Source organism: Protopterus annectens, chromosome 1.part0 (assembly GCF_019279795.1).
Source record: "Protopterus annectens isolate FY-2018-M chromosome 1.part0, PAN1.0, whole genome shotgun sequence".
Classification (NCBI taxonomy): Eukaryota; Metazoa; Chordata; order Ceratodontiformes; family Protopteridae; genus Protopterus; species Protopterus annectens.
In genome coordinates, this window is record NC_056725.1 from 682,259,996 (window position 1) to 682,286,670 (window position 26,675).

At 39.9% G+C, this 26,675-nt stretch overlaps 1 protein-coding gene across 2 annotated transcripts in view; it reads right to left on the reverse strand.

The window, feature by feature from the left end:
- Window positions 1-26,675, reverse strand: part of LOC122794052 (mitogen-activated protein kinase kinase kinase kinase 5-like) — a 1,947,254-nt gene that overhangs the window by 158,218 nt on the left and 1,762,361 nt on the right. For both annotated transcript variants that reach the window (XM_044062187.1, XM_044062182.1), the window contains exon 29: window positions 5,529-5,597. In XM_044062187.1, coding sequence (XP_043918122.1) covers window positions 5,529-5,597 — 69 coding nt within the window. The remainder of the gene's footprint in view (window positions 1-5,528; window positions 5,598-26,675) is intronic.

Here is a 26,675-nt window from a genome sequence, read left to right on the forward strand (position 1 = left end):
CTATGAAATTCACATAGTTATGAAGATCTGTAGTGAACCCAATGCTTTTTGACAGCGGAGAAAAAGCAGTAGGCAGGAGTGAAGCAGAAAGTGTCAAAAGAAAAAGCTGGGAAAAAACTATATGAAGAATAGTTTTCCAGAATGTGGCAACTGGAATTAAATATATCCATACAGCATCCAAAAATCCTGGATATTACTGTATGAGTGGAAAGGAGATAATAAATGGCATCAGAGCACAGCATTCATTCACACAGAAGCCATTATTAAAATAGTTAAGAATGAAATAAGAAACCATATAAAAGGTTGTTATTGACATTTTGGGTGTGAATGGCACTTTTGAAATGTAACTTCATGCAGGAAAAGCAAGTATTTATAAGCAAAACACTAAATCTTGCTAATGAGACTTCTGAATGATGCCCATTTTGCTCTTTTAAAAATATGTTATGATATACTATCACACCTAAGGAGTTTTAGGATAATCTACCTTTTTGCATTTACATACAGATTAACAATGCTGACATTGTGGAAAAAGCAGTCATATTTCTAATCACTCACAGCTGACAAAAAATCAGATTTATTATGAAAATGACATATGCAATGACTTCACGGTTGTGAAGCAATTTACTTCTGCGAGACAGGTGTAATGGCTGCGATTCTGAAACATTTTTTGTGTATCAGTAAATGATTTTGTGTGGAGTGGCTATGCATAGGGTGGGGATGACACACAATGAGGGATGAGTTCTGAGACCCAAGAAACTCATCATCTTGCATAATATACAAATGGCAGTGTAATACCACAGTAAGGAGCAACAATATTAACATGACAGCATCTGCAAATGCAATGAGGATAAACAACATGTCACAGCAGTTCAGAAATCTATATATTTCACTCTCAGAGTGCAAGATTTGTGGACAATTATTTTTATTTGGAATTAATTTAATGATGTTGATCTTTTTATTTTAGAATTAAATGACAATGTTCCTTTCTTGGAAATTTCTTTGCGGGATGTTAGCAAAATAGTTGATTTTTTTAGATATTTCTTTTTAGAAATGGATGTAGTAAACAGGCAGATTGTAAGTTAAATACATCTGTTTAGCAGCTATGTGAATTTCAAGAGCAATCCATCCTACCTTTATGGAATGTAATATTCCCAAAGGACAGATGATTCAAGCCTCCAGAGTGACCTCTGATAACCAGCTTTTTGAGGATGAACTTGTAATTGCTATTAGTTTGTCGAAAGGGGCTGCAATTATGGGGTTCTATTAGATTTAGCTGCAGAAATTTCTAATAAGGTAAACACAGTGTTTCCCTTTTTAACTAATGGTCTTGAACTGGATAATAAAAGTTCTGGAAGTTATTCAGATTCTCTGTTTTTTTATTTAGAAACATGTCTGTAGACTGTTGTAGTACCAGAAGTATCATTCTGAATAACTGGAATATAGTTAGGGATAACTCTGAGCTAACCTCAGTTGTGGGGAATTCACAGTCCTTCACCTATAAGAAAAACAAGAATTTAAAACAGGATGATTCTACTAGGGTCTAAACTCCTTTCACTAACAAAAACCTGGGGACATATTTATGTGGGTGATGTCATATGTTTGTAAGTTTATCCATGAAGCATCTCAACAATAAAACTATTTATAGTCATACACATTATACTTGCTCTATTGGTATAGTATCTCCTGCTACATGTTTAGACTACCAGTGTTTTCTTATGCTGGAATGACCTCTGGTAGGGTGTCCACCAGGATCAATGATCATGTTTATATTCTGAAAAACAGGGGTACAACTAATGCACTTTGCAGCCATAGTTTGGTTTGGTTTGCAGTGGTGTTAAGAAAAAGTTTTTATTTAATGTTATTGACCATGAATGTTTGTATCATGGAGAACTTTAAAATAAACCAGAGAAAGACATCAGCATTTATTTTTATAAGCTGACAAGTTGATGATGATGATGATGCCATCATCATTAAATTTTTTTAAAAAAGAGACAGAGGGATAAAAGGAAGTTAGTCAACTGAAAAATATTTATTTTATTTGTATAACAAGTATTTTAAAAGCTTTTTCAGTGAACTAAATAATACTATAAATGGGCATATGCATTTATATAGATAAGAAAAGCTGTTTCTTTTATCATACCGCCTGAAGAAAGTGTAATATGTCTTCTAAACTTTGGGTAGGTGTTTTTGTTTTTTGGCATATGATTTGTCACGTGACTGTTTTAGTTTATATATAGTTATTATTACCTTATTTTTAATTAATTATGATGAAGTCCATGAAAGTACTGGTACATAAAAGCATTAAAATTATCTTTAAATTGTCAGCAAGTGATTTTTTTAAATTTTATTATTATTATCATCTACTATACAACTTTTTGTTGTGGGGGGAATCAGGAGCAGCAAACCCACATGGATGCAGGAAGGGCAGGCAGATTTCATGTAGAACACACCTACCTTTATGGACTCGCACACATAGACATGCGCACACACACTTTATTGACATTAATAAGATAAAAGAAGACTGCAGATAAGTACCACAGTATAAACATTTTTATCATGTTGAACACAATTACATAATTAGGACATAATTAAACTTGTTAATCCCCTTGGAACTTGTACATGCAATATCAGTTGTCTGATTTTTTTTTAGGGTTTTCACATGGGATTTTTTATTTATTCTAAATCTACTTTATATTTACATACTTGTCTTTTCACTGTTCTTTCTCTAACATTACACTTTTTATGGCTATAATTGTACCTGTATTAGTTAAGTGTGTTTTGATGGCAGAAGCCAAAATTAGACACACAAAAGTAATGAAAGTAATTTTGGGTTCAGGACTCTAGATTACCATGGAATGTAAAACAGAAAATTGAACAAAAGAAAATAACTGAGCGGTAATATCACTATGTGCAGTAATAAATAAATAAATATATACTTTCCCTCAACCTTTTTCACTTCTTGCTTCTCACAAAAAGTAAATTAGCCTTTTTAGTTCTTCCAAAAATGTATTTTGTGGTGTTGAAAAAGATGAAGAAAGTTGTTAAGTTAGTACCAACACAAGATGCAGAAAGAAATTGGCACACGGGGACATATGGCTGTGTGAGACACTTGATCATGTGTCCTCAACACAGGGAACTGTTGTAAAATATGTTTCATATGATGCCCTTGTCTAATAATAAAAATACTTGAGGCCCAACTTCTGCAGTGATGCAGATAACAAAACGCCATTCCTTGTCCACCAGCTAAGTGCTTATGAATCAAAGTGTTGTAATAGCCATCAACCACAAAAATAATAGAAAAAAAACTGGGCAGGTAGGGCAGCTCTCTTTATTCATTTAATATTTGTTAACCAGGTAAGTCCACTTATCTGAGGACCCTTTTTAGAATGATCTGAGCCAATAGAGCAAACAGAGAGAACATAGGCTAGGATACACAAGGATCTTCTCGGCCCAAAATAATTGGCCAACACAGCAGTTAGCATGTAGGAAGAGATCTCTGACTCATAAAGCTGCACAGACAATCACGTCATTAGTGGCATATTATCATACATCTGAATCAAACACTGCACTGTTAGACCTGCCTAGGCCATTGTTCTCTGTAGCACCCCCCCTGCACTTGAGCATGCATGCAGGCACTCACAGCCAAACAGACACCCCCACACACACACATTCAGACAGCCATGCATGCACACACATTTCCAGACATTCACACACACACACACACACACACACACACACACACACACACACACACACACACACACACATTCAAACAGCCATGCATGCACACACAATTCCAGACAGTCATACACCCAGACATACACACACACACACACACACACACACACACACACACACACACACACACACACACACACACACACACACACACACACACACACACACACACACACACACACACACACACACACACACACACACACACACACACACACACACACACACACACACACACACCATGAGTCACTTGTATCGTATCCAATGGACTTAGTTGATTAGAAAATCAGTAACAATGAGATAAAACTTTAACCAGTGTAATGAGCCTTAAGGGAGACCATTACTGTAATTCTAGCCATGAATAATCCTACTTCTAGAAAGAATAGAAATATTTTGTAGGGCTGTTAATGCTGAGGGTTAAGACTGTGAGCTGTGAACAAGCTTCTCCTTGTAGTTTACGGTTTGATTCTCTCAGTCTCCCTTTGTCTCCTATCTGATTCTAAAAATCATTTAACCAGCTAGTTCTCCTAGGTCACCACTGAAACTGGGTATGTGTACAGTGGACTTACTTAATTAGCAAATCTATAAAATAAAACTTTAGACAATAAAATGAACCTTCAGAGAGATCATCACTGTATTAATAATCTCTGCAAGGGGGGACTTTGTAACTCAATGAGTTTTGTGCAAAACGCAACCAAAAATCTGTCAAAGTGAAATCCAAAATGCAAGGCTGTGACATCAAAAAATAATAATAATAATAATAATAATCATAATAAAACAAAAGTAGTTATGCAAAAATGTGCATTTTAGGTAAGGCATCACATCAAGTGTGTGGACTTACTCCCATTTTCCACAGACACTGGCAAAAGTTTTTTTGGCTGGTTAACCACCTACCATCTAGGTGGTTATGAGCTCATTAGTCATGAAATACCAAAGAATGCCATTAGCCTTTGGTCCATACAATACAAACCTGTGACCCTCCAGCTGTTTTACCATTTGTTGTCATTATCCAAAATATCATTACAGGATTCACTATGTAGTTGTTCCTTCTGGGGGAGTACTTTGTTAACTGCTTTGTTTGTAGTTTTGTGTATAATTCATTACCCTCAATGCTCTCTCTCGGTGACCAACACATCTTCATAGCCCTCAAGATACTACAGCTGATATCAATACATGTAAGCTACACATACTAGGCTGCTTGTCATGACTGTAAAAGTGTGAGATACTCTCAGGCAAAAATCCACTACCATTTTCCAGGCAGAGAAGGCTACACAAAGAAGACTGAAACAGTTTGTCTTCACACATCTTTTAGATCAAGATCTGTAATGTCAAAGGGGATTGTCTAGTAATGATCTGTGCCATTTCCCTAACTGTTGGGCAAGATGCTATTACTGTTGCTGTAACAGCAGCATAAGAATTCAGGCTAGCAAAAGAAGGGCTGACGTAGATTTGGGGGCCCGTAACACACACACACACACACACACACACACACACACACACACACACACACACACACACACGAGTGTGCACGCACACACACACACACACACACACACACACACACACACACACACACACATGCGCGCACACACACACACACACACACACACACACACACACACACACACACACACACACACACACACACACACATACATGCATCCATACATACATTTACTTTTTAATACAAACTATGCAGTAAATAAAGCAGTAAATAACTAGCATCACATTTCAGATAACATAAGTAAACCTCACAAATGGCACTTCGTGCTGCTGTATATGGTACTTACTGTCCTGCATTATTAGAATACTGTCAGCATCGATCTGAATCATCTTCACAGAGCCTGCCTGGGAGTGTCCTATAATAAGTGAATGATAAATGTTACTAACCCCCTTCACGCATCTTTGAGATCATGCAAAATCATACATCTGTTTCTTCTGCAGTTGAAAGAGCTGTAAAAAGCAGAAATCAGTTATTGGCAGAAACACTCATATTTCATATGCAGACTTTCGTATTCTGCATATTTCATATGCAGAATACGAAAGTCTGGCAGAATCCAGCTGAATGTAATGTGCAAAATTAGTATCAAGTTTTAAGCCTAAGAAAGAGCAATACACAAAAGCTGACATGAGAGCTATTTCCATAAATCATCAAAATGTTACGGATGGCCTCTGAAAACAAACACATTGTTTCCCTATTTATTTGCTACTGAACATGTGTACATTTGAAGGCTTACAGTTCAGGAAATGTCCCATGTAACTTGCCTTGCTGTGATCCCCTTTCTCATTCTGAAGTATCTTGAGAATTGCGACTGGCAGGCACAATATACAAGAAATGTACTAACATTATATTATAAATGTTTCTGATTTATAAGAAAATATTTTGGATCAGGGAACTGATAAGAAATAAAATATTTAGTACAAGGCGACCCTCCTAAGACATTAAGGGGAATTCATAAAAATTACCACTAGGTATACACATCAAACACATTTTGTATTAACCTTTAGACAGAAAACCACATTATGAGTTGTTGAGGATGTGATTTGTTTATAATTGTTGCATTTTTGCTACTCGTCCCTACAATTGGTAGAGTACAAAGTGGAAGTTTAAACACATCAGTTTTTATTCCCTGATATGATCTCTTTTTCCACAGAAAATCACTGCCAGTAAAAGTTTTGTCTGTACACTGGCAATGTTTCAAAGTATCTGGGATTTTATTTATTTTTTTCCTGGATGTGCAAACATGGAGCTAGTATATATCAATTAGGGGGTATGGGGGTGCAGGGAAGGGTTTGGCTCCCTTCAAGAAGTGTTTCTTGTTGGTTTCACCTAATTGGTGCTTCAAGCATTTTATTTCATCTGGCTAAAGCATCAGTGAGTTTAATTTCAACAAAACATAGAGTAAACTTTATACCATTGTAGTGTTTCCTAATTAAAAAAAAAAAAAAAACTCTTCAGTAATATCTACTGGCAGGAACGTTTCTTAGCAGCAATTATTTTCTTTAATCTTGTTTGGTTTGTGAATTACTGTAGAGTTGCCTGGTAACAGAAGTTTTATGTGAATTTATATTTTATGTGAGTGATAGTGAGCAGAAGCTACTGGATGCATTTGTGCCCATCGTAAAGAAATTCCAGCTTTTGTCTGACTTTCAGAACTTATATGATCAGAGCAACAACTTTACTGTACTTCTTTAGTATTTAGTTATATATTGTTTGCGTGATTTTTTCACACAGAAGTTGATTTGAGTTATCTTTGAATTCTGTTGTAACTTATTTTGATTATTTTTTCTTTTATAATTTTTTATTTATTTGAAACTGAATATGGATGCTTTAAATGACTATGCTATTAATGATTTGCTAAAGCACACAAATATCTTGTGCAGTGTAATAAATACTATGTATATTTAAAGGTAACACCTGATAACACTAGTGATCTGTGTTCTTCATGTCAAAACTTGGATGATTTGCTTAAAATTATTAGTAGTAAATCTAGACTTACTGATCACAAAACACCCAAAAGCGAACGTCACCTTACAGTTGTATAAAAGTGTTTCCTTCATTTGGGATTTTTTATACAACTAGACTTACTGATGTTGACTGCACTCGTACATACCTCTCAACCTCTTAGAGGAAGAAATCTGGACAAAGCCACAAATAATGGGGGGACAAAGGCCCAAAAATAGGGACACTTTTCTTACAAACTTAAAAAGCTGATAGAATAACAGCTTTTGCATTAACATGAATTTTCTGAAGGATATGAAGTCTGAAACTCAAATGCTGCCATTATCCTCTGACTTTAGACCTCAGTGATTTGTTAGTAATTTACCAGAAAACCACAATTGTAATAGAAACAGACAAAAATATGAGGCAAAAACCTGGACATTCTGCGAAAATCTGGACAGTTGACAGGTATGTTTGTGCAATTAGCATGGCTTGGAGAACTGTTGTAACATATATTAATGGCTGCACTGTTAAGATAAATAATGTTAGACAAAGATCAAATAGAACGCATTTAGGAAAGGATGTGTCTATTGTCTGTAAACACCACTCAACTCCTATGAAACAAGACAATGCCCCTGACAACTTTGGAATTCTGGCTACAAGTATTCAGCAATCTGAGGATTTAGAGTGTTTAGTAGGAAATAAAAAAAGAAAGAAGGAAGTTCACAAAAATAACAAGGAACAAAAAGAAACTGATAAATGTCTGTAAAGTAAAGAGAATACATACTAAAAAGGACACTGTTTTGTTATGTAACACACAGATTACAGGGAATGATAACATTTTTCTGTCAGGATAACCTTTAGTTTATAGAAGAAGGCAGCATGTTTCCAAAAGAAAAGGTAGAAAAAAAGAGGCAAGGAGCAGGTGAAAATGAAGAAATCAAAACTGAATGTGGATGGATTGAGGAACATTACTGTAAGAAAAAAAGAGGAGAAAGATAGACATTGACAACATGGCTGAAGCTGTGAATTTACAAAGCTAGTTGGATAAGAACTGTATGCTTGCAAATGGTATTCACAATGAAAACAGAATAATTAATAAGACTAATGGTGATGAGTATTATTCATTTGCAACAACTGATAGAGCAGATATTACTGTATTAGAAGCTGAAGATTCTTCAGATCTGGTTCGAAAAGATATTCCTGTAATTGGAGATTCAATTATTAGAGGAATTGATACTTAGATTTGCAGAGAAGTTAATGAACATTGAACAGCGTTATGCTTGCCAGGGACAAAAAGAGAGGATGTGAGACAAGCCTTAGAATGCCATAATGTAGAAATATGGATTTGTTTTTATTCATGTTGTGCAAATGATCTCATCCGCAAGGACTCTCTGTCTATTAGTAGGGAACTTACAGCCCTCTTATTAGTTTAGTTTTGTACTGGTGTTAGGGCATATTTTAAACAAACACATATAGAAAGGATAGTCAGGTCACTGTGAATAAAAAGATTTTTGGGGTAAATACCTTATATTGAAAAAAAATGTCTCATTTAAAAAAATGAAAATGTGTTGAGTATCTGAGCCTAATTTTGAGCAGATGTGTTCAGACAGGATGGCATGCATTTGTTAAGATCATGGAAGATAATTTTTGCAGCAGACATTTTGCAATACTTGGCAAACAATGATACGAAAATTACAGAACCAACTGATATTGCCAACTTCCTAGCAGATAGGTTCAGTGCTAACTTTACCCCCCCTCACCCCCTAAAGGGCTCAGGAAGAATGCAGAGTCCCTGTAATCACATCTATGCAGGTAAAAGCTGCACTCTCTAAAACCAAAAACACAGCATCCATGGGACCAGACAACATTCCAGGCTGCATTTTACATGAACTTCAGAATGAACTGGCTCCCCACCTAAGCACCATGTTCAGTCATAGTCTCACGTCAGGCTTTGTGCCCACTGAATGGTGTACAGCAACAGTTATCCCACTCCACAAAGGGGGAGCCACCACTGATCCTGGGAACTATAGCCCTATTAGACAAGAAAAAACAAGCTGCAAAAACTGATATAACACAAACACTTGGTAGAGAAAACCACTTTATAAAGCAAAGCTTTCGGGCAGAACCCTTCTTCAATACTAAAACATAGCATCAAACATTTCACACTTTAAATACAGGTCATCAGTCACATGATCAGCAGCCAAAAGAAATCATGTGACAACACAAAAACAAAATGGAATACAGAATATAAAACATATTATAAAACTTTAGAGCATAAGAGTCTATTCTATATAACATACATAATTCATGAACAATTACATCACAATTTGGTATTTTGTAGTTTAACTAGTATCAGTTTAAGGCTAACCATACTGTTCAAACCTGGTGGTGAGTCAGCAGCAAGTCTCAATATCCATTCATATTCCTTAGTCTCTAAAACGAAGGACAGGAGACACATGTAGCCAAATAGACCACACAAGATGTAGTACAAGTGGCTGATACTTTAAACTTAAAAACATAACCATGAGTGGGATGTATAAAAGTGTCACTATCATTACTAAGAATATCAGCACAACACATACAATTAAAACACTTAAAAGTGCCATAGTTCACTGAAAAGGGTACGTGCATGGATCTACTAAAGTCCTTGTAACATAACATACTCTTAAGTGTCTTCATATTTCTATATGCAAAGCGTGGTTTATCACCCAAGATAGCCTTCAACTCATCAGAGGCCATAAGAATGGCCCAATTGTTAAATATAATTTGTTTGATAGGACCTGACTTTACATTAAACGAAGTAATATATCTAATGGCTGTCTCAGATTTATTCCTTACATTGTCATTACTTGTATCAACCAAACCTTCTAAGAAGGTTGGTTTCAAGCATGTCTCTCTATCTATCATCACATTATGTTTTTTATGTGGGTAAGACTACCCGTAAATTGAAGGAGCGTATTACTGAACATAAATCGGAGATTAGGAGATGCTATGACAAGAATGCCTTGTATAAACATATATCTATTTTTGGTAATGAACATAAATTTAAGTTTAGGGTGATTGACATTGTATATCCTACATTAAGGGGTGGTGACATCAATAACCAATTAGAGACTAAGGAATATGAATGGATATTGAGACTTGCTGCTGACTCACCACCAGGTTTGAACAGTATGGTTAGCCTTAAACCGATACTAGTTAAACTACAAAATACCAAATTGTGATGTAATTGTTCATGAATTATGTATGTTATATAGAATAGACTCTTATGCTCTAAAGTTTTATAATATGTTTTATATTCTGTATTCCATTTTGTTTTTGTGTTGTCACATGATTTCTTTTGGCTGCTGATCATGTGACTGATGACCTGTATTTAAAGTGTGAAATGTTTGATGCTATGTTTTAGTATTGAAGAAGGGTTCTGCCCGAAAGCTTTGCTTTATAAAGTGGTTTTCTCTACCAAGTGTTTGTGAACTATAGCCCTATTAGCCTGACGAGCCTGGTCTGCAAGGCCATGAAACGTATCATCATGGAACTCATAAACAAAGACACTGGTAACCTCCAAACTCTGGACCCCACCCAGTTCAGGTTTGTGAAAGGCAGATCATGCCTTCTGAACCTGATTGACTTCTTTAAGGCAGTCACCAAAGCTGTAGATGAGGGTAAGGTGGTTCACACAGCATATATTGACCTTGCCAAGGCTTTCGACACCATCCCCCATTCTGGAATTATAGCTAAACTCACTAAACTAGGTATAAATCCCTATGTCACAAGATGGGTTGCCAACTGGCTCACTGACAGAATCCACACTGTAAAAGTTGCAGACTCCAAATCTGACTTCAAACCAGTGACAAGTGTAGTACCACAGGGTTCAGTCCTGAGACCTCTCCTGTTTGGTATCTACTTCTTTGAAGTACAGGCTAACACAGAAGGCCTCTGGCTAACGAAGTTCGCAAATGACTGCAAACTAGGATCCATAGTCGAGTCCCCAAATGATGTGGACATCCTACAAAAGAACCTCATTGAGACAGATGCCTGGTGTGAGAGGCATGGCCTCGAGCTCAGTGCCAAAAGCTGCACTGTCATTCCCTTTGGTAAAAACTCTGTACCTATGAACTACCGCATAAATGGTAGTCTACTTAATGCTGAATGTGTGATAAGAGAACTTGGGACCCAGGTGGACAGTAGTCTCTTCTTTGATAATCACATCACCACAGTAGTCAAAAAATCCTTCTATGTGGCACACCTCATCACAAAGGGGTTCTCATCCAGGAAAAAAAGAGGTCATTGTTCCCCTCTACTCGGCACTCATTAGACCCATTATAGAGTACAATGCCCCTTTTGGAATGTACCTCACAAGACATCTGCAGCAGCTGGAAAGGCCACAGAAGTACCTCACAAAGAGGATTACTGGCCTCAAACAGATGCCCTACACTGACAGTCTCAAAAAACTCCAGCTTTACTCTGTAGCATATTGCTTACTCTGAGGAGATCTCTGCCTAACATATAAAGCTATGTTAAACCCAGAGCTGCTGGACATGCTACACCTAAAGAAATCCCAATCCCTCCGAGCTACATGCTCTAGGGACCTAAACCTTGTCACCACAATAAACAGGAGATGCTGGAGGGATAGATTCCTGTCCCAGAGACTTCCTATACTCTGGAACAAGCTACCCATATATGTCAAGCAAAGTTCCTCATTAGCACTCTTCAAGAAAAATCTTGAGTCATAGAAAATATAAGAGTTCGGCCTCTATGTAGTCTTCACGTATACAAAGCAATAGATGCACAGCTGTTAAAAGTAAAGAAGTCAAGTTCTGGTAACAAAATCCCCCCCCCAACCTCCCCTAAGGACCTCCTGAGACAATGTGAGGTATTGCCAACTATGCCAGGTGAAGTTGGGCACTGGATGTCTAATATATGCCTGCACAGCTAGCTGGAATTTTGTAAAGAATTATATGTCATTTATATATTAAACTAATTTGTACTCATGCTTGTGTTGAAAAATGTATTTGTAATGCTGCTTGTGTTAAAACTGTACCAACAGTGTTCCCTGCTGGTCAGAAAAAGAAATATACATGCGTTATTGTAACTGTTTAAATGTATGTTTTAACAGAGGATACTGGAAGAGAAGAGGTTAATCTCAAACTTTAAAAATAGTAAGAAATTAAATTACTGGGCCTAGCCCATAAAGATGTTATCTCACAGTTTTGAATGAAGCCAGAGATGCAATGTCGATAAAAAGCATGGTTTATTAGCTCCTGTAAGAAGAGTGGTAGTGTTTTATAGTTTCATGACTTCTAAGAGCTGCAGCAGATCTTAATGGTGTGTGTGTGTGTGTGTGTGTGTGTGTGTGTGTGTGTGTGTGTGTGTGTGTGTATTACTGACCCACAGGTGCTAAATCCTGGCAGTTTCTAGCAATGGGGGTTGCATGGGAACCAGGAGTCAGATGACTAGATGTATGTGATGTCATTCTGGAAACCATCATTAAAATAATGTTTAATACTAGTTGGGAGTGAAGTCTCATAGCACTCTGTTTTGCAAGCCTGACATAGAAGGATCACTCATCTACTTCATCTTGCCTTGCTGTAATAAATAATTTAACTAGAGAATAGTAACTCTTGAGGTCAGTCAGGAAAATATAGTGAGATTACTTAAGTACTTATCTGATGTTGTCAATCTTCACATAATCACCACGTAAACCATTCATTTATTTGAGCATATTTGTGAGGTAGATATTCACAGTATGTGGAAGTGCAAACATTTTCACTGTAATAAGTTAAGTGAAAAAAGTAGAGAATTGAATGTGTTGAAAAATGACAATGGGGTGAGATTTATAAAACCTGTAAGGGAGGGGGTATGGTAGTCATGAACAAAGATGACTATACTAAGAAGATGCAAGAAATTCTTAATACTGACACACTAAAGTATCCCTTAATAAGATGAATGGGGCATACATAAAAATTAAGAGGGATTTACATGACTTATTTACTGAAGGTTGTACCACAATTGATGAGTTTAATTTTTTGGATATTCTCTACCCAGTGACCTCAAAGATTTTTGGGGTCCTGAAGCTACATAAGGATTTACAACTAGTGCTTTGCTTTGTGGTTTGGTTCTAGTCTGGCACTATTGGATATATATTTTTTGATTTACAACAACCCCCAGTGTGCCCCATAGTGGACGCTAAGGGTTCAATAACATATTCTATAGCTACATTTTTGAGCATACAATTGAAAGAGTTGGTCAGGATAGAAACTAATATTTTTATGTAAAGACTCTTGGGCTTTTCTTGATATGATTAATGGTATTGCCTTCAGTGAGAGTTTTATCTTTCTAATCATTGGTGTTAAAGAGTTATATTTCGTTATTCCCCATGAAACTGGAGTTGAATGGTTTTGTGATTATTAATAAGTAAAGGGGTCACACAAGAAAGAGTGAATGTATATGAGCAACTATTAGAGATGGTGCTTTTTAATAATTTTATATTGTTTGAAAAGCAATACTTCTTGCAAAGACAAGGTGTGGCAATGGGAGTCCCTTGTGGGGGCTTATATGCTAATATTTTCAAGTTACAGTATGAGAAGAAGTTTTTATTTGAATCCCCTATTTTAACTACTGTAGATTTTATATCACTTCCTGGATGATGGTTTTATTTTATGAACAGGAAACAGTGAGGAGATTCAGCAATTTTTAAGTTATTTGAATTAAACCACATCTTTTTTAAGGTTTACACATGCAGCTAATAATATGGAAATAGCATACTTGGGTGTATGGCTGAAAAAAGATTGCCAGCAGAAAAGATTTGTCTCTGAAATTTTTAGAAAAGAGACATACTCTAATGGGTTTTTACACTTCTCTAGTGCCCATCCCCCACAACAGAAAAAGGTTGTAATAAAAGGCCAATTCATGAATGCTGCACAAATGGTGAGTACTTTTGATTCCTTTTAGATGAATGTGACCGTTTAAAGGGGATGCTTTTGAGAAGGGGTTATCCCCTGATGCTAGTCAATGATGTATTGATGGAAGTAATAAATAGAGATAAGAGACATTTTAAGGCTATTTTATGGGACGGTAATATAAGTAATGATGGGGATGCAGGGATTCAGGGAGAAATGAGCATGATAGAGAAATGTTTGGGAGAGGGTATCATGAAATATTAGGTACAGGACATTTACCTATCAACTCCCCCACTGGTAAAAATTACAAGAGTTCATTTATTGCTACTTTTGGGCCTAAAAAGTGTAAAAATTGGGAACTATTAATGGATGATAAGGAAATAAGAGAATGCATAGGGAAAAAACATCCATAATATACAGAAAAGGACAAAACCTTAAGAATATATTTGAAACAAAAAACAAAAAGAGAAATTCAGGGAATGATGAAAAAATGTGGTTCCTGTTCTCATTGCAAATTTAGTTTGGAAGGGAGCGAGATGCATGTTAACAATACTTGGACGAGGATAGTAGGTGATTATTACTGTGATATAGAAAGAGTAGTTTATTGAGCAATCTGTACTCAGTGCCCAGTCTTGTATAAAGGAAAGAAGGACAGAAAATTCAAGAATTGTATATATGAACATTTAAGAGATATAAAAATTGGAAAAAACACTAAGTCTTTAGCCAGACACTTGTTGAATTTGTTACCCATTCCTTTAAGTTTTTTGTTATAGAGGCGTTAGACATTTCTGGAAGAAGAGGGAGGCTTGGACACTACTACTAGAAAAAAACGTGACTTGATTTGGCAGTTGTGGCTAAATGCAACATCCTGGCCTGGATTAAATGAGCAATTATCTATATCTTGCATATTAAAATTAAAAGCTCTAGAAAGGTAGTTATTTCCATTGCATACACCTTTGTAAATATTTTTTAATATTTTAAAATATTTTATTTATATCTGAAGAGATTTGCTATTTGCTTCAACCTTATAAAAACTGTCTCTTGTTATTGTCTGGCGGTTTGTTACATTATATTATTGTTGGAATTTTTCAACATGCATTTAAGTTTAAAATTGTAATTTATTTATCTTAAATGAATTCAGTTATATAGTTTTTTGTGTTGGTTATATGCATTTTACAGGTGTCAAAATATATAACAAATACTAGCTCACATTAGATATCACATTATATGAAAAGGGAATTTTTTTGGAAGCTAAGCAGGGTTGGGCTTGATTAGCACATGGATGGGAACCACCTGGGAGCACCAAGTGCTGGGGGGGGGGTGTGTCTGGCGGAAGTGATGTCATTGCAGAAGGGGGTCACATGATTGTTCTTTGCTATAAAACTTCCTGTGAAGTATGTAATAATATCTGATGAAGTTTCAAACTATTGAGATGAAAGTGCTTATTGGATGTGTATGTATGTATATATATATATATATATATATATATATATATATATAAATATATATATATATATATGGGTCTACTTAATTTGCTCTAACTTCCGATTGCCCGACACCCATTTGCCCGACACCAAATGACCGAAATTTCATTTGCCCGACACTTCATTTGACCGACAAGTATTATTGGCAAGTAAATGGGATATGCCCCCCTCCTCACTGTAGTGCGACCCTGGAGTTAGAATATATAGTTAGGGGGGTGTGGGGGGCACAGGTCCCATAATGGGGGGGGTGTGGGGTGAAGCCCCACCGCTTAATTTCATATTATATTGCTTAGTTTTGCTTTAATATTGCTCAGTAAAACAAAAGTAAGTGGGGGGCTTTGCCTCCCCCACGCCCCCCATTGTGGGGGGCTGTGCCCCCATACCCCTCCTAACTATATATTCTAACTCCAGAGTCGCACTACAGTGAGGAAGGGGGCATATCCCATTTACTTGCCAATAATACTTATCGGTCAAATGAAGTGTTGGTCAAATGAAATTTTTTAGGGCAAATGAAGTAGGTCCATATATATATATATATATATATATATATATATATATATATATACACATATATATACACATTTATGACTTTTTTGCTCATTAAAGTGTGTTTTTTAATCTTCAATTGTAAATGGACCTTTAATAATACACGCATTTTGTGGATTTAGTTGAACAGATATACGCAGTGAACTGTTGGGAACCGTGAGGAGCACAGACAGTGTTTTTATTTATAATCTTCACATAATCCTTGACTGTCGGCTTTGTTTTGAGCCTTGGAACTGACTTGGCTGTTATTCTAGTTCATGCCTTCCAAAAACTCTAGAGCTAAGCTCTACCCACAATGCTTCTCACCAAAACACCTCAAATCTCGTTTGCTGCTTTGCAGTGCCAGACGCGTTCTAATCAATCTCTTGAGCATTAGCATTTTCTTCAAACTGTAAGTTAGTTTTTTTTTCCACATCCTAGCTTTAATTTTTATCCTTAATCTTTATGTATACTACCTGCTCCTCTTCTAGATACTTTGTGGTGGATGTGTGAGTGTGTTTTTCTCTCTCCTTTACTGGTAGGAAGTCCCAAGTACCATCATTGGTACTTTCTCCCCTTTTTACCTTTGGGTAACCTTTCCTACCATCGTTGGTAGTCCCCGTCTCCTTCTTTTCCTTTTTCTCTCCTTAATACAAAAAGAAAGTAACAAAAAAAAAAAAAACTTTCCTTTTCTTTAGGGTTCAGCAGTGTGTGTGTTTTTTGTGTCTGTGGGTCCAGTGGCCTTGTTTTTTGCATTATGGCCAACAAATCCTCTAAAGGTACCTCTGGCTTCAAGAGGTGCCAAAAATGTGACAGAAAGATGGCTAGATGGACACACTCTGTGTGTGCATTGTCTCGGTGTGGTCCATCTACAGGAAGATGGTGAAATCTGTTATGGGTTCAGTAACAGGACCCTGATAGATTGCAAAAACAAATTAATCTTAAAAGGCCTTCTAAAAATCTGATTTTGCAGAGGACCTATCTGGTACGAAGACAGCTCCTCCTCTTCATAATCTTCTTTTAAACCTAAAAAGGGGAATCACTTGGTTCCGACAAGTTCTTCGGAACCTCCTCCTAAACTGGCCAAATCCCCCATAGTGCTGACAGCCTCCTTGACACTGGTGGGCCAAGATACTCACTCCTTGGTGCCATTGGTACAGACCTCTTCAGCTCCATTGTCCCCCACACCAGTATCAGTGCAGACAATGTTCCCTTTGGTATCAACCGATCACTCAGTACTCAAGGCCCCTCGCATAATAGTTTTACCCCATACAACTTACTCCCCCTTGGTAGATCCCTTTGCGGATCATGCATGTGAAGGCCACCACAGTCTCCATTGGCCGTTTCTATTTGGTCCACCAAGAGTTTATCAGAGTCAAATATCGTGAGACTGGTGGACCAGCTCCTGATGGCTAGGGGATTACCTCCTTCCACGGTTCCTAGCCTTGCTAGTTCTGGAACCTTACCTTCTTACACACCCCTGCCTATTTCTCCTATGACTCCAGCTGAGGTTTTGAAGTCTCTGGTGCCGACCTTTTTGGCTTTGACTGTTTCAGTACTGGCCAGAGCTCTTTCTCTGACACTGATAGGTACCCTGAGTTCTTCTGATTCCTCGGAACCGGAGACCTCCCAGGGTCGGGGCTTTGTTGACGGTTCTGGGAGGCAGGATTTGACTCCAATACTTTTGCAGTCTTCCATGCCCCTTGGTGTATTTCCATATGTAAGTTCGACCCTGGCTTCTATGTCGGGGGCGGCCTCCTCGCTGCAGGATGGGACCATGGTTCTGAAGGAGTCTGTTTCAGTTCCAAGCTCTCATTCCTCTACGGGGGACCTGCCTTCCAGGCTATGTAAATGGCCTTGTCCATTGCAGGCAAACAATCTATGCCTTCCCTGTTGGACCAAACATCATGTCCCTCCCCTCGGCTGGAGCTTCTGCCAGTCTCTACCCTGGGACAGAGGGCACAAAAGTTTCAGGACCAAACTACTTTGGTTATGTTGTCTTTAAAAACCTCTCCAAATTAACCCACCGATGAGGTACCTTTGAAGAAAAAGTGCAAGAGGAAACACTTGAACTCCCCTGAAGAGTCCTACATAGAATATAATGATTTTGATGAAGGAGAAGGTTTCCCTATGTCACCCCCTTGAAGATGTTTCCTTCGGGGACATTTTAGAAATCCTTAAACAGAGGGGTGGCTGTACTACCCTTCAACCTTCCTCAGAGAAATCCGTATACCTAGAGGCTTTTCATACCCAGCCCTCTACCTCTTGGATTTCTCTGCCTGGTAAAATGTGCCATATAATTCAAGGACCTGAGAGCGAAGGTTGACAAAGTGTATACTCGCTTCTCAAATCTACCCATTGTCCTAGACTCTTTGTTAGGAGGATGGATAGTAGGACTTTCATCAGCAAGTTCCTTCTTAGTGGCTGCCACAACCACCATGGCATCCACAGGAATACCTTTGGCCCAATGTTGCCCATCTTTGGGGGCAGAGAGAATGCAATCAGGTCTGTTCAGATCTTCCAAGCACGCTGAGCAAACAACTTAATAAGATTGTCAGCAGGCAGCGTGTGTTCTCTGTGTGCTCTTATGGGAAATTGTGTTTGATGCAGTGAGCTGCATCTGGAAATACTGGGTGTATCCATTTTTGTTCCAACTGAAGGTCCCGCTCCAGTGTCAGTGGTGGGGATTCAGGCTCCTTGATTACTGGCCGTCAGAGGGGACATCACACCTCCTGCCCATTCTTCCTTCAGGAAATATCATCAAATGTAACTTCCTCAACTATCACTAGGGAGTAGGTCCACAAGAACACTGCATCAGTAGGCCCCAACAATATCCCAGGCTGCCTTCTAATAGCATGAAACATGACCTGTCATGCCCTCTGGTTTTACTATTTGACCATAGCCTCCAAACAGGCTTCATGTTTCATAAATGGAGAACGGCAACTGTCATCTCTTAGCACAACAGCAGGCCATCTACAGAACCTGGAAACTACAGACCCATAAGTCTCACTTGTCTGAATTACAAAGCCATGGAAATAATTATCAGGTAAATGACCTATAATGACACAAGAAGCATGCAGACACTGGACTCCATCCAGTTTGGTTTCGTCGAGGGCAGTTCATATCTTGTCAATATGGTGGACTTCTCTGACATCACCAAAGCAATGGATGAGGGCAAAACAATTCAGACTGCCTACCTTCACCTGGCCAAGGTATTTGGCACAATACCCTACTTGGACATTGTTGACAAACTAAAGAGGCTAGGTATAAACCCTTATGTCACCTGGTGAATAGCCAACTGGCTTACAGACAGGACCCAGAAAGTTAGAATTGGGGAGTCCACCTTTGCAAAGAGGCCAGTCACCAACAGAATCCCTCAGCAATATTATAATCCCCATTGCTGACCCTTGGCCTTCTCTGTAGGACATCAGTTGTGTAACAAGTTTTCTGAAACAGAACCTTATGCCATTGCTTGCTTATCCTTGCAAATGAGCCTTATGAACATCAGGTGTTTCAGCTAATTGGTGATTCTGAATGCCCATGACTTGTTCCTTCATTTTACAGGACAATTTCAGGCCAATAAAGCCAAACTCTACTAGCTGTGGATATGCATATATGTTCATAAGGCTCATTTGCATATATCCCATGTGCCTCTGATACAGGAGGTTTGGGAGGTCACTCAGTGGAAGTTCTAGCTTTGTTGGAGTTTTCATTTTGTTTTTACTGATTGGTTTTTCAGTGACCTTCTCACTCATTGTTTTAGTTTATTGTTTGGGATATTTTTGCAGTGACCCTAATGATAATGGACATCAGCTGGGTATAACAGCACTGTGTTTTTAATGCTTAGTCAAACACTCTGCTTGTGTTGGGATAACACAATTTGTGGGAATGCATTGTGCCAGTTATCAGTCCCTTGGAACAAGCCCTTGTCATGTTTTCCTAAGGATGGAGTCAATGTAATCATGAAAAACCATAAATCTACTGCAAATTTTAATGATTAAGGTCTTGTGACAGTGCTACACAGTTATTGAATTATTTATCAGTTAACTACATTTCATATCGTTTACGACAAGGCTTTTCTTCAGGCCCTGAGGTTGGCACATTTTCTTTTCCTTCCACACTATACTTTGCTTGACGGCTTCTTTGCCCTAACCTAATTGACTTACTTCGGTGTAAGGCCTGTCTGTAAACATGCTTGCCAGATTCCAAAACACCTGCTCTCAGCCTGATCTCACTGTAAGTGGCCATTTATGCTGACAGCAAGTCTTCTGGAATTAGGGCCAGTATGTATTTTCTGCATATAATTGTTTGACAATTGTACTGCAAAATCTTACTTATTGTTTTGTGTAAATTCATGTTGAGCTTTTCTCTCAGACCTCTGTTAAAAAGGGGCTCTGCCCAGTAGGATCATTCTAGTAAACAACTCTAATAAATAAATAATGTTGCAATGATGCAGAGAGCATTTCCATAAGAACAGATTTTATAACATTAGCATAAGTATTTTATTTATATTTTGTTCTTCGTGTCGGCCAGGCTGAACATAATGTATTTTTTTGTGGAAGCCTGGGTTATACTATAAAAGATTATGAGTGGGTCACTTATCATAACCTTCTTATTACATGTTTGAGATGTGAATGCCAAGAAAATCACCTCAACAGAGAGGTGAATCTTGGTATCCATGTCGAGAACACTTACTTAAAGGTTATGATCAGGTGCCAGATCATAATTCTCTGTAGTGCTTGGAACTTCTTCCTTCTCCATGAACTACTAGTTAAAATTACAAGGCACTAAGTGTTTTGTTGGCTTTTAAAGATGCAAAGCACTTAACGAGCATTGTCAGGAAGACACTGTAACACAGTCCCTTATGTTTATACTCACCAAATGCCTCCCAAATGTCGACATTTTTGCAGAATGCTCAGATTTTTGCCTCATATGTTTGGTCTGTTCCCCATACAATATTTGTTTTTTAGGCAAATTACTGTGGATTGAAGTTACTAAATAATGACATTCGAGTTTCAGACATCGTATCTTTCAGAAATTGCATGCTAACATACATTTGTTATTCTAGCTACTTTTTAAGTTATGCGAGGAAGTGAGAGATGTTATGGTATGGACAGCAGGCAGAAATAAATCTGTTATTTATTCTACCACTGTCTTTGATGGTCAGTATTGGCAGATTTGAATGCCTAGCATATGAACTGACCTTAACAAGTTAAGCACAGGATGCTTAACATTTGTTAAGATTGGGTCTCAAACACTAGTAGCGCTTAACTGATTTGTCTTTTTCTACATATCTGACCGTAATCACCATGCTCCATGCACTTCAGTATAGTTGTACATCTATGAATCATCTTTCATTCAGCTGTTATTAGAGGAAAACAGAAGCTCTATAATATCAGGTGTATGTGTCTTATTTATATTTTCTTCATGAGATTGTCCATACTGAATATAACATATTTTAGTGGAGATGTGGGATACAACAATTCACTTTTATAAAGTCCAAAAGAGTAAAAAACAACCGCACAACTGGGATGAAGTTGTCACACCAGTACACAAAGAATAGAACCAGGATAAAAACTTAGTGACAACAAACATGGTTAAGTAAAATAAACCAAAAAGGTTTTATTATAACTTATTAAGTGCTTTCACATTCTCCTTAATGCTTTATCAGACTTTAAAAATACACAAGTTAACACTCACTATTTAAAATCCAAGCCACAAATCAGAGATTGATTCCAATTATGACATCATAACAAGCTGTCCAATCAGTTATAGAAACTCTGACAGCAAATTAGACAGTACAGTATCTGCCAAAGTGTACTAAAAAATAAATAAAACAAACTATAATTTATATTATGGCTTAAGTATACATAAAATATATATAAAAACTACATGTTAAGTTGTCAATCTCGCCTTCATTCTTGCTTGATGGGTTCGGAGCCGATCCCTCGGCTCCGACTCGGCACTTGCTAAGCTCGAGAGTCACTTTTACCAGCTCGAGGCAGCCCCATATCCCATGATGCAAGGCGGTAAGTATCCAGATCTCGTTTGCCGCTTCGCTTAGGAGGTCTTCTTTTTACCAGCTCCTGGTAAGTTATTCACTTTTGTGAGATTTAAGCCCCTTTTAGTAAAAAACCTTTTATTGATAGTTTTAAGTTTATTTTGTACCTTTTCTGACAGAAAATCCCTGTCTCCTTTAATATTTGTTAGTCAAACTTTTCCCTATCCCATTCCCCCCCCCTGTTAGGGTGTGTGTGTTGGTTTTATAGAATACCTTTTGGTATTTTATTTAAGTTAATTTTGACTGGTGTGTGTGTGTGTTTTTCAGCACCATGTCAAAGGAGAGGGTCTCAGGTTTTAAGAAGTGTGACTCGTGCTGTCAGAAGATGTCTCTGACAGACGGTCACACTTCTTGCCTGTATTGTCTGGGCCCTCTTCACCTGCAGGACTCCTGTGCTATTTGTCATTCCTTCAGCCAGAGAGTCCTGCAGGAGAGACGTAATAAGCTGATTCTTAGGGGCCTTCTTAAGCCGGAGGGCCCTCCGGCTAAGTCGGCTCCACCAAAATCAGCAAAATCTTCCAAGGCCCAGGCTTCTGTATCTAAGCCTGCGGCCTCGGCTCCGACTCGTTCCGAGTCGAGATTGGCTCCGGCTGGAGCCGATTCTAGCTTAACAAAGCCTTCGGCGCCGATGGCTATCGGTGCCGAATCTGTAGTGCCCACTTCGATGTCGGCTCCGATTGGTTCCGACACCCATGTGGCACAGGCATCGGTGTCGGCTCCGATCGGCTCCGACACCGTTACTTTGGTGGCTGTATCGGCTCCGGCTGGAGCCGATACATCGAGGCTTCCTGTCAGCTCCGAGAAGTCGGCTCCGACAGGATCTATAGTATCGGCTCCGATGGCTCTTTCCAGGAAGAGATCGAGGTCTCCTTCCTTGGAGCCGATACTTTCGGCTCCGACTTCACCTCTTCTATCGGAGCGGAGCCATCGGAGCCGATCTTCAAGGTCTTCCAGACTGTCAGATCATGACCTTGAGAGAGTGGTCAGTAGATTACTTAAGTCACAGGTACTGGCCCAAATGTTACACAGTCCGTCTCAACAGACGACTGTTGCTCCACACCCCGTTACAGTTCCTCCTTCAACTCTACCCCAGAGCTTGGAGTTGGAGTCTTCGGGAATGGTTACTGCTACGGCTGGAGGACGGATACCCCCTTCTGTTCCTTCAGCCTCTACTCTTATCTCCTCTTCGAGACCTTCCTTAGAGGGATTCGGTGGTCGGGCTTCCATGGTCTCCTCCGAGGGGGTGAGTGGCATCGGACCCTTGTCCGAGCCCGCTCTTCCCCTTGGAGCCTCGGCCTTGGTGAGCTCGGCTCCGACATCTGCCTCGGAGACTTCCCTTTCGGTGGCCCCTGGTGTTCCTAGCTCTTCGGAGCGGGTTCTCTCGGACCTGCCTGGGAGGGGAGCATTCGAGGTGATGAAGAGTGTACTGGCCACTGGTATCAGTCAGCAGTCTGTTCCCGTAGCTCCTCCCTCTATAGTACCTGTTGACATCTCTGCCACTTCTCTTGCTACAGGACCCAGAGATCCTCCGCCTCAGGTTTCCCCATTGGCAATTTCCCCTCTTCCGAGGATTCTCCTGATGTTTCGGGAGATCCTCCTAGGAAGAGGACTTGTAAGAGGAAGCATGTAGACTCCCCCAAGTCTGTCACTTCGGATACTGACTTTGATGAGTCAGAGGGATCCCTAGATCCCCCTCTGAGGATGTCTCCTTCTGAGACATCCTAGAACTTCTGAAACAGAGGGAAACTGGCCCACCAACAATCCCTCTGAGGATGAGTCAGTATACCTAGAGGCGTTTGGATCTCGGCCCTCCACCTCCTGGGTGTCTCCGCCTTTCGACCCCCTTATGCAGGTTATTGCACGAAAGGCGTGGGCAGCTCCTGACTCTGTAGAGCCAGTCCCTAGGAGGCCTTCAAAATTTATCACTGCCCGTGTGACAAACAATTCCTTACTAAGGGTGTCCCGCTGATGCCATGGTGGTGGCTGCGGCCACCAAAAGGAACTTGCAGATCCTTCCGTGCCCGTCCATCCTCCTAATAAGGACTCTAGGACCATGGATAGATGCAGTAAGCGGATGTTTTCCTCTGCGACCTTTGCTAAGCGGCCGCAGAATTACCTATGCCACTTCACCAGACTCCACAGGGGTATCCTGAAGGAGCTGGGAGAAGTAGTTCAGGATCCTACAGCTGCAGGGGCTCAAGAAAAATAGCTTCTCAGCTAGGAACCCTCAATTCCATTGCAAACTCCTCCATGCGGCTAATATCTTATGCTGCGGATGGGCGAGTAGAGCCGCAGAGCACAGGTGTGGCTCTTAGACGCCAAGCCTGGATGCGGCTATGTGATTTTGCGGATCCCTTTAAGGCGTCCTTCACAAATTCTCCCTTTGATGGGTCAGCTTTGTTTGGCCCTCAGGTGAAGGAAACCTTGACCAGGTGCGAGCAGGACGGCAAGACTCTTTCTGCTGTTGGAGTCCGTTTTTCCACCCCTTCTAGGCCTTATCCCAAAGGACAGAAGGGTGGGAAGATGTGGTTCCGTAAATCCCAAGGAGTCACGCCGGATTCACGTGGTCAGTTTACCCCTAGAGGCAGAGTGGGTAACAACAACAGACGCCGCTCTAGAGGCAGAGGGGGTCCGAAGAACCAGGGAAACAGGGAGCCTCTCTCTGACAAGCCCTTTCAGCATCCCTGAGGTGTTGCCCGGCTGTCCCTCCTTGGAGGCAGTCGGGGGAAGATTATCACTGTACCCAGAAGCCTGGCATTCCCTCACTCAAGACAGATGGGTACAGTCGATCATATCCAAGGGTTACATAATTCCCTTCGAAGAAAGTCCCTTCCCCTCAAGTTCCCTTCCAGATGTACCACCCGGTCTAAGGGAGATTGCAGAGTCAGAAATCGCAAAACTACTGCAAAAAAGAGCCATTCAGCCAGTTACAATAGACCATTCAGAGCCCGGAATCTACTCAAGGTTCTTTTTGGTCCCCAAAAAGATGGGAGACTGGAGACCAATATTGGATCTCAGCAGACTCAACAAGTCTGTCAGGAAGACAAGATTCTGAATGGTCACTCTTCAGTCAATTCTGCCCTTCTTACAGAAGGACAACTGGATGTGCTCAATAGATCTTCAGGATGCGTACTATCACATCAAAATTCACAGATGCTCCAGGAGATTTCTCCGCTTTCGGCTGGGGTCCAGTCATTTCCAGTTCAGAGCCCTGCCCTTTGGTCTCACTACAGCCCCCAGAGTGTTCACCAAATGCATGGCAGTGGTCACGGCTCACCTGAGACGTCAAGGATTCCAGGTGTTTCCGTATCTCGACGACTGGCTCCTGTCAGCCACCACCAGGCATCAGCTTATACAAGCCAGGGATTACACAATAGACCTTTGTTCTCATTTGGGCATCTCAATCAACTTCGAAAAGTCATCCTTATCGCCTTGCCAGTCTATTACCTTCATAGGCGCAGACTTAAACACTGTTCGGATGTCAGCTACCCTTACAGAACAAAGAGTTTCAGACATTCAGACTCATGTCAGGATCATTCTGGCCAGCAAGAAAATACAGGCCAGAATGGTTCTAAAGGTATTAGGTCTCATGGCTGCGGCCATTACTCTTCTTCCCCTGGCTCGATTCTACATGCGCCTTCTTCAGTGGATGCTATTCACACAGTGGTCATACCAGCAACTTCCAATGCGTCACCAGATTCTGGTGACACAGACATGCAAAGAGCATCTTGCTTGGTGGATCACATCGTCTCAGGTTCACCAAGGTAGGTACTTTGTACCCCCATCCCCGATAGCCACTGTCACCACGGATGCCTCCCTGATCGGGTGGGGGGGTCATTATCAGGGCAGGATGGTTCATGGGATGTGGCAACCGTTCGAGTACCATCTGCACATAAATGTCCTGGAGATGAGAGCAGTGCTTTTAACGTTGCAAGCCCTCAACGACTTTCTTCCCGTAGGGACAATTGCAGTCCACACAGACAACATGTCTGTAGTTTGGTATATCAACAAACAGGGCGGAACCAAGTCCTACCCCTTGTGTCGAGAAGCGCTCAGACTTTGGCAATGGGCGATCTCCTCTCATCGGTTTCTGGTAGCAACGCATATCCCTGGGAAAACCAACATTATAGCGGACAGATTGAGCAGAGCTATCCTCATGCCTCACGAGTGGTCTCTCAAGCAATCTATAGCGGAAAAGATTTTTCTGGAATGGGGTCGTCCATGTTGCGATCTTTTTGCTACTCCCCAAAACAGCAAATGTCCAGACTTCTTCAGCCTCTTCCCTCTATCAGGTCATCCCCCCAGAGACGCTCTGACCCAGGATTGGCCCCAGGGACTTCTTTATGCCTTCCTCCATTTCCTCTGATCCCTCAGGTGATCCAGAAAGCTACCGTTTTGAGAGCCAAATTGATTCTCATTGCCCCTTACTGGCCTCGACAAGTTTGGTTCCCGTTCCTCCATCATCACCTTTTGGTGCAGCCGTGGCATCTGGACCCAGTGCCAGATCTTCTGATTCACCAATC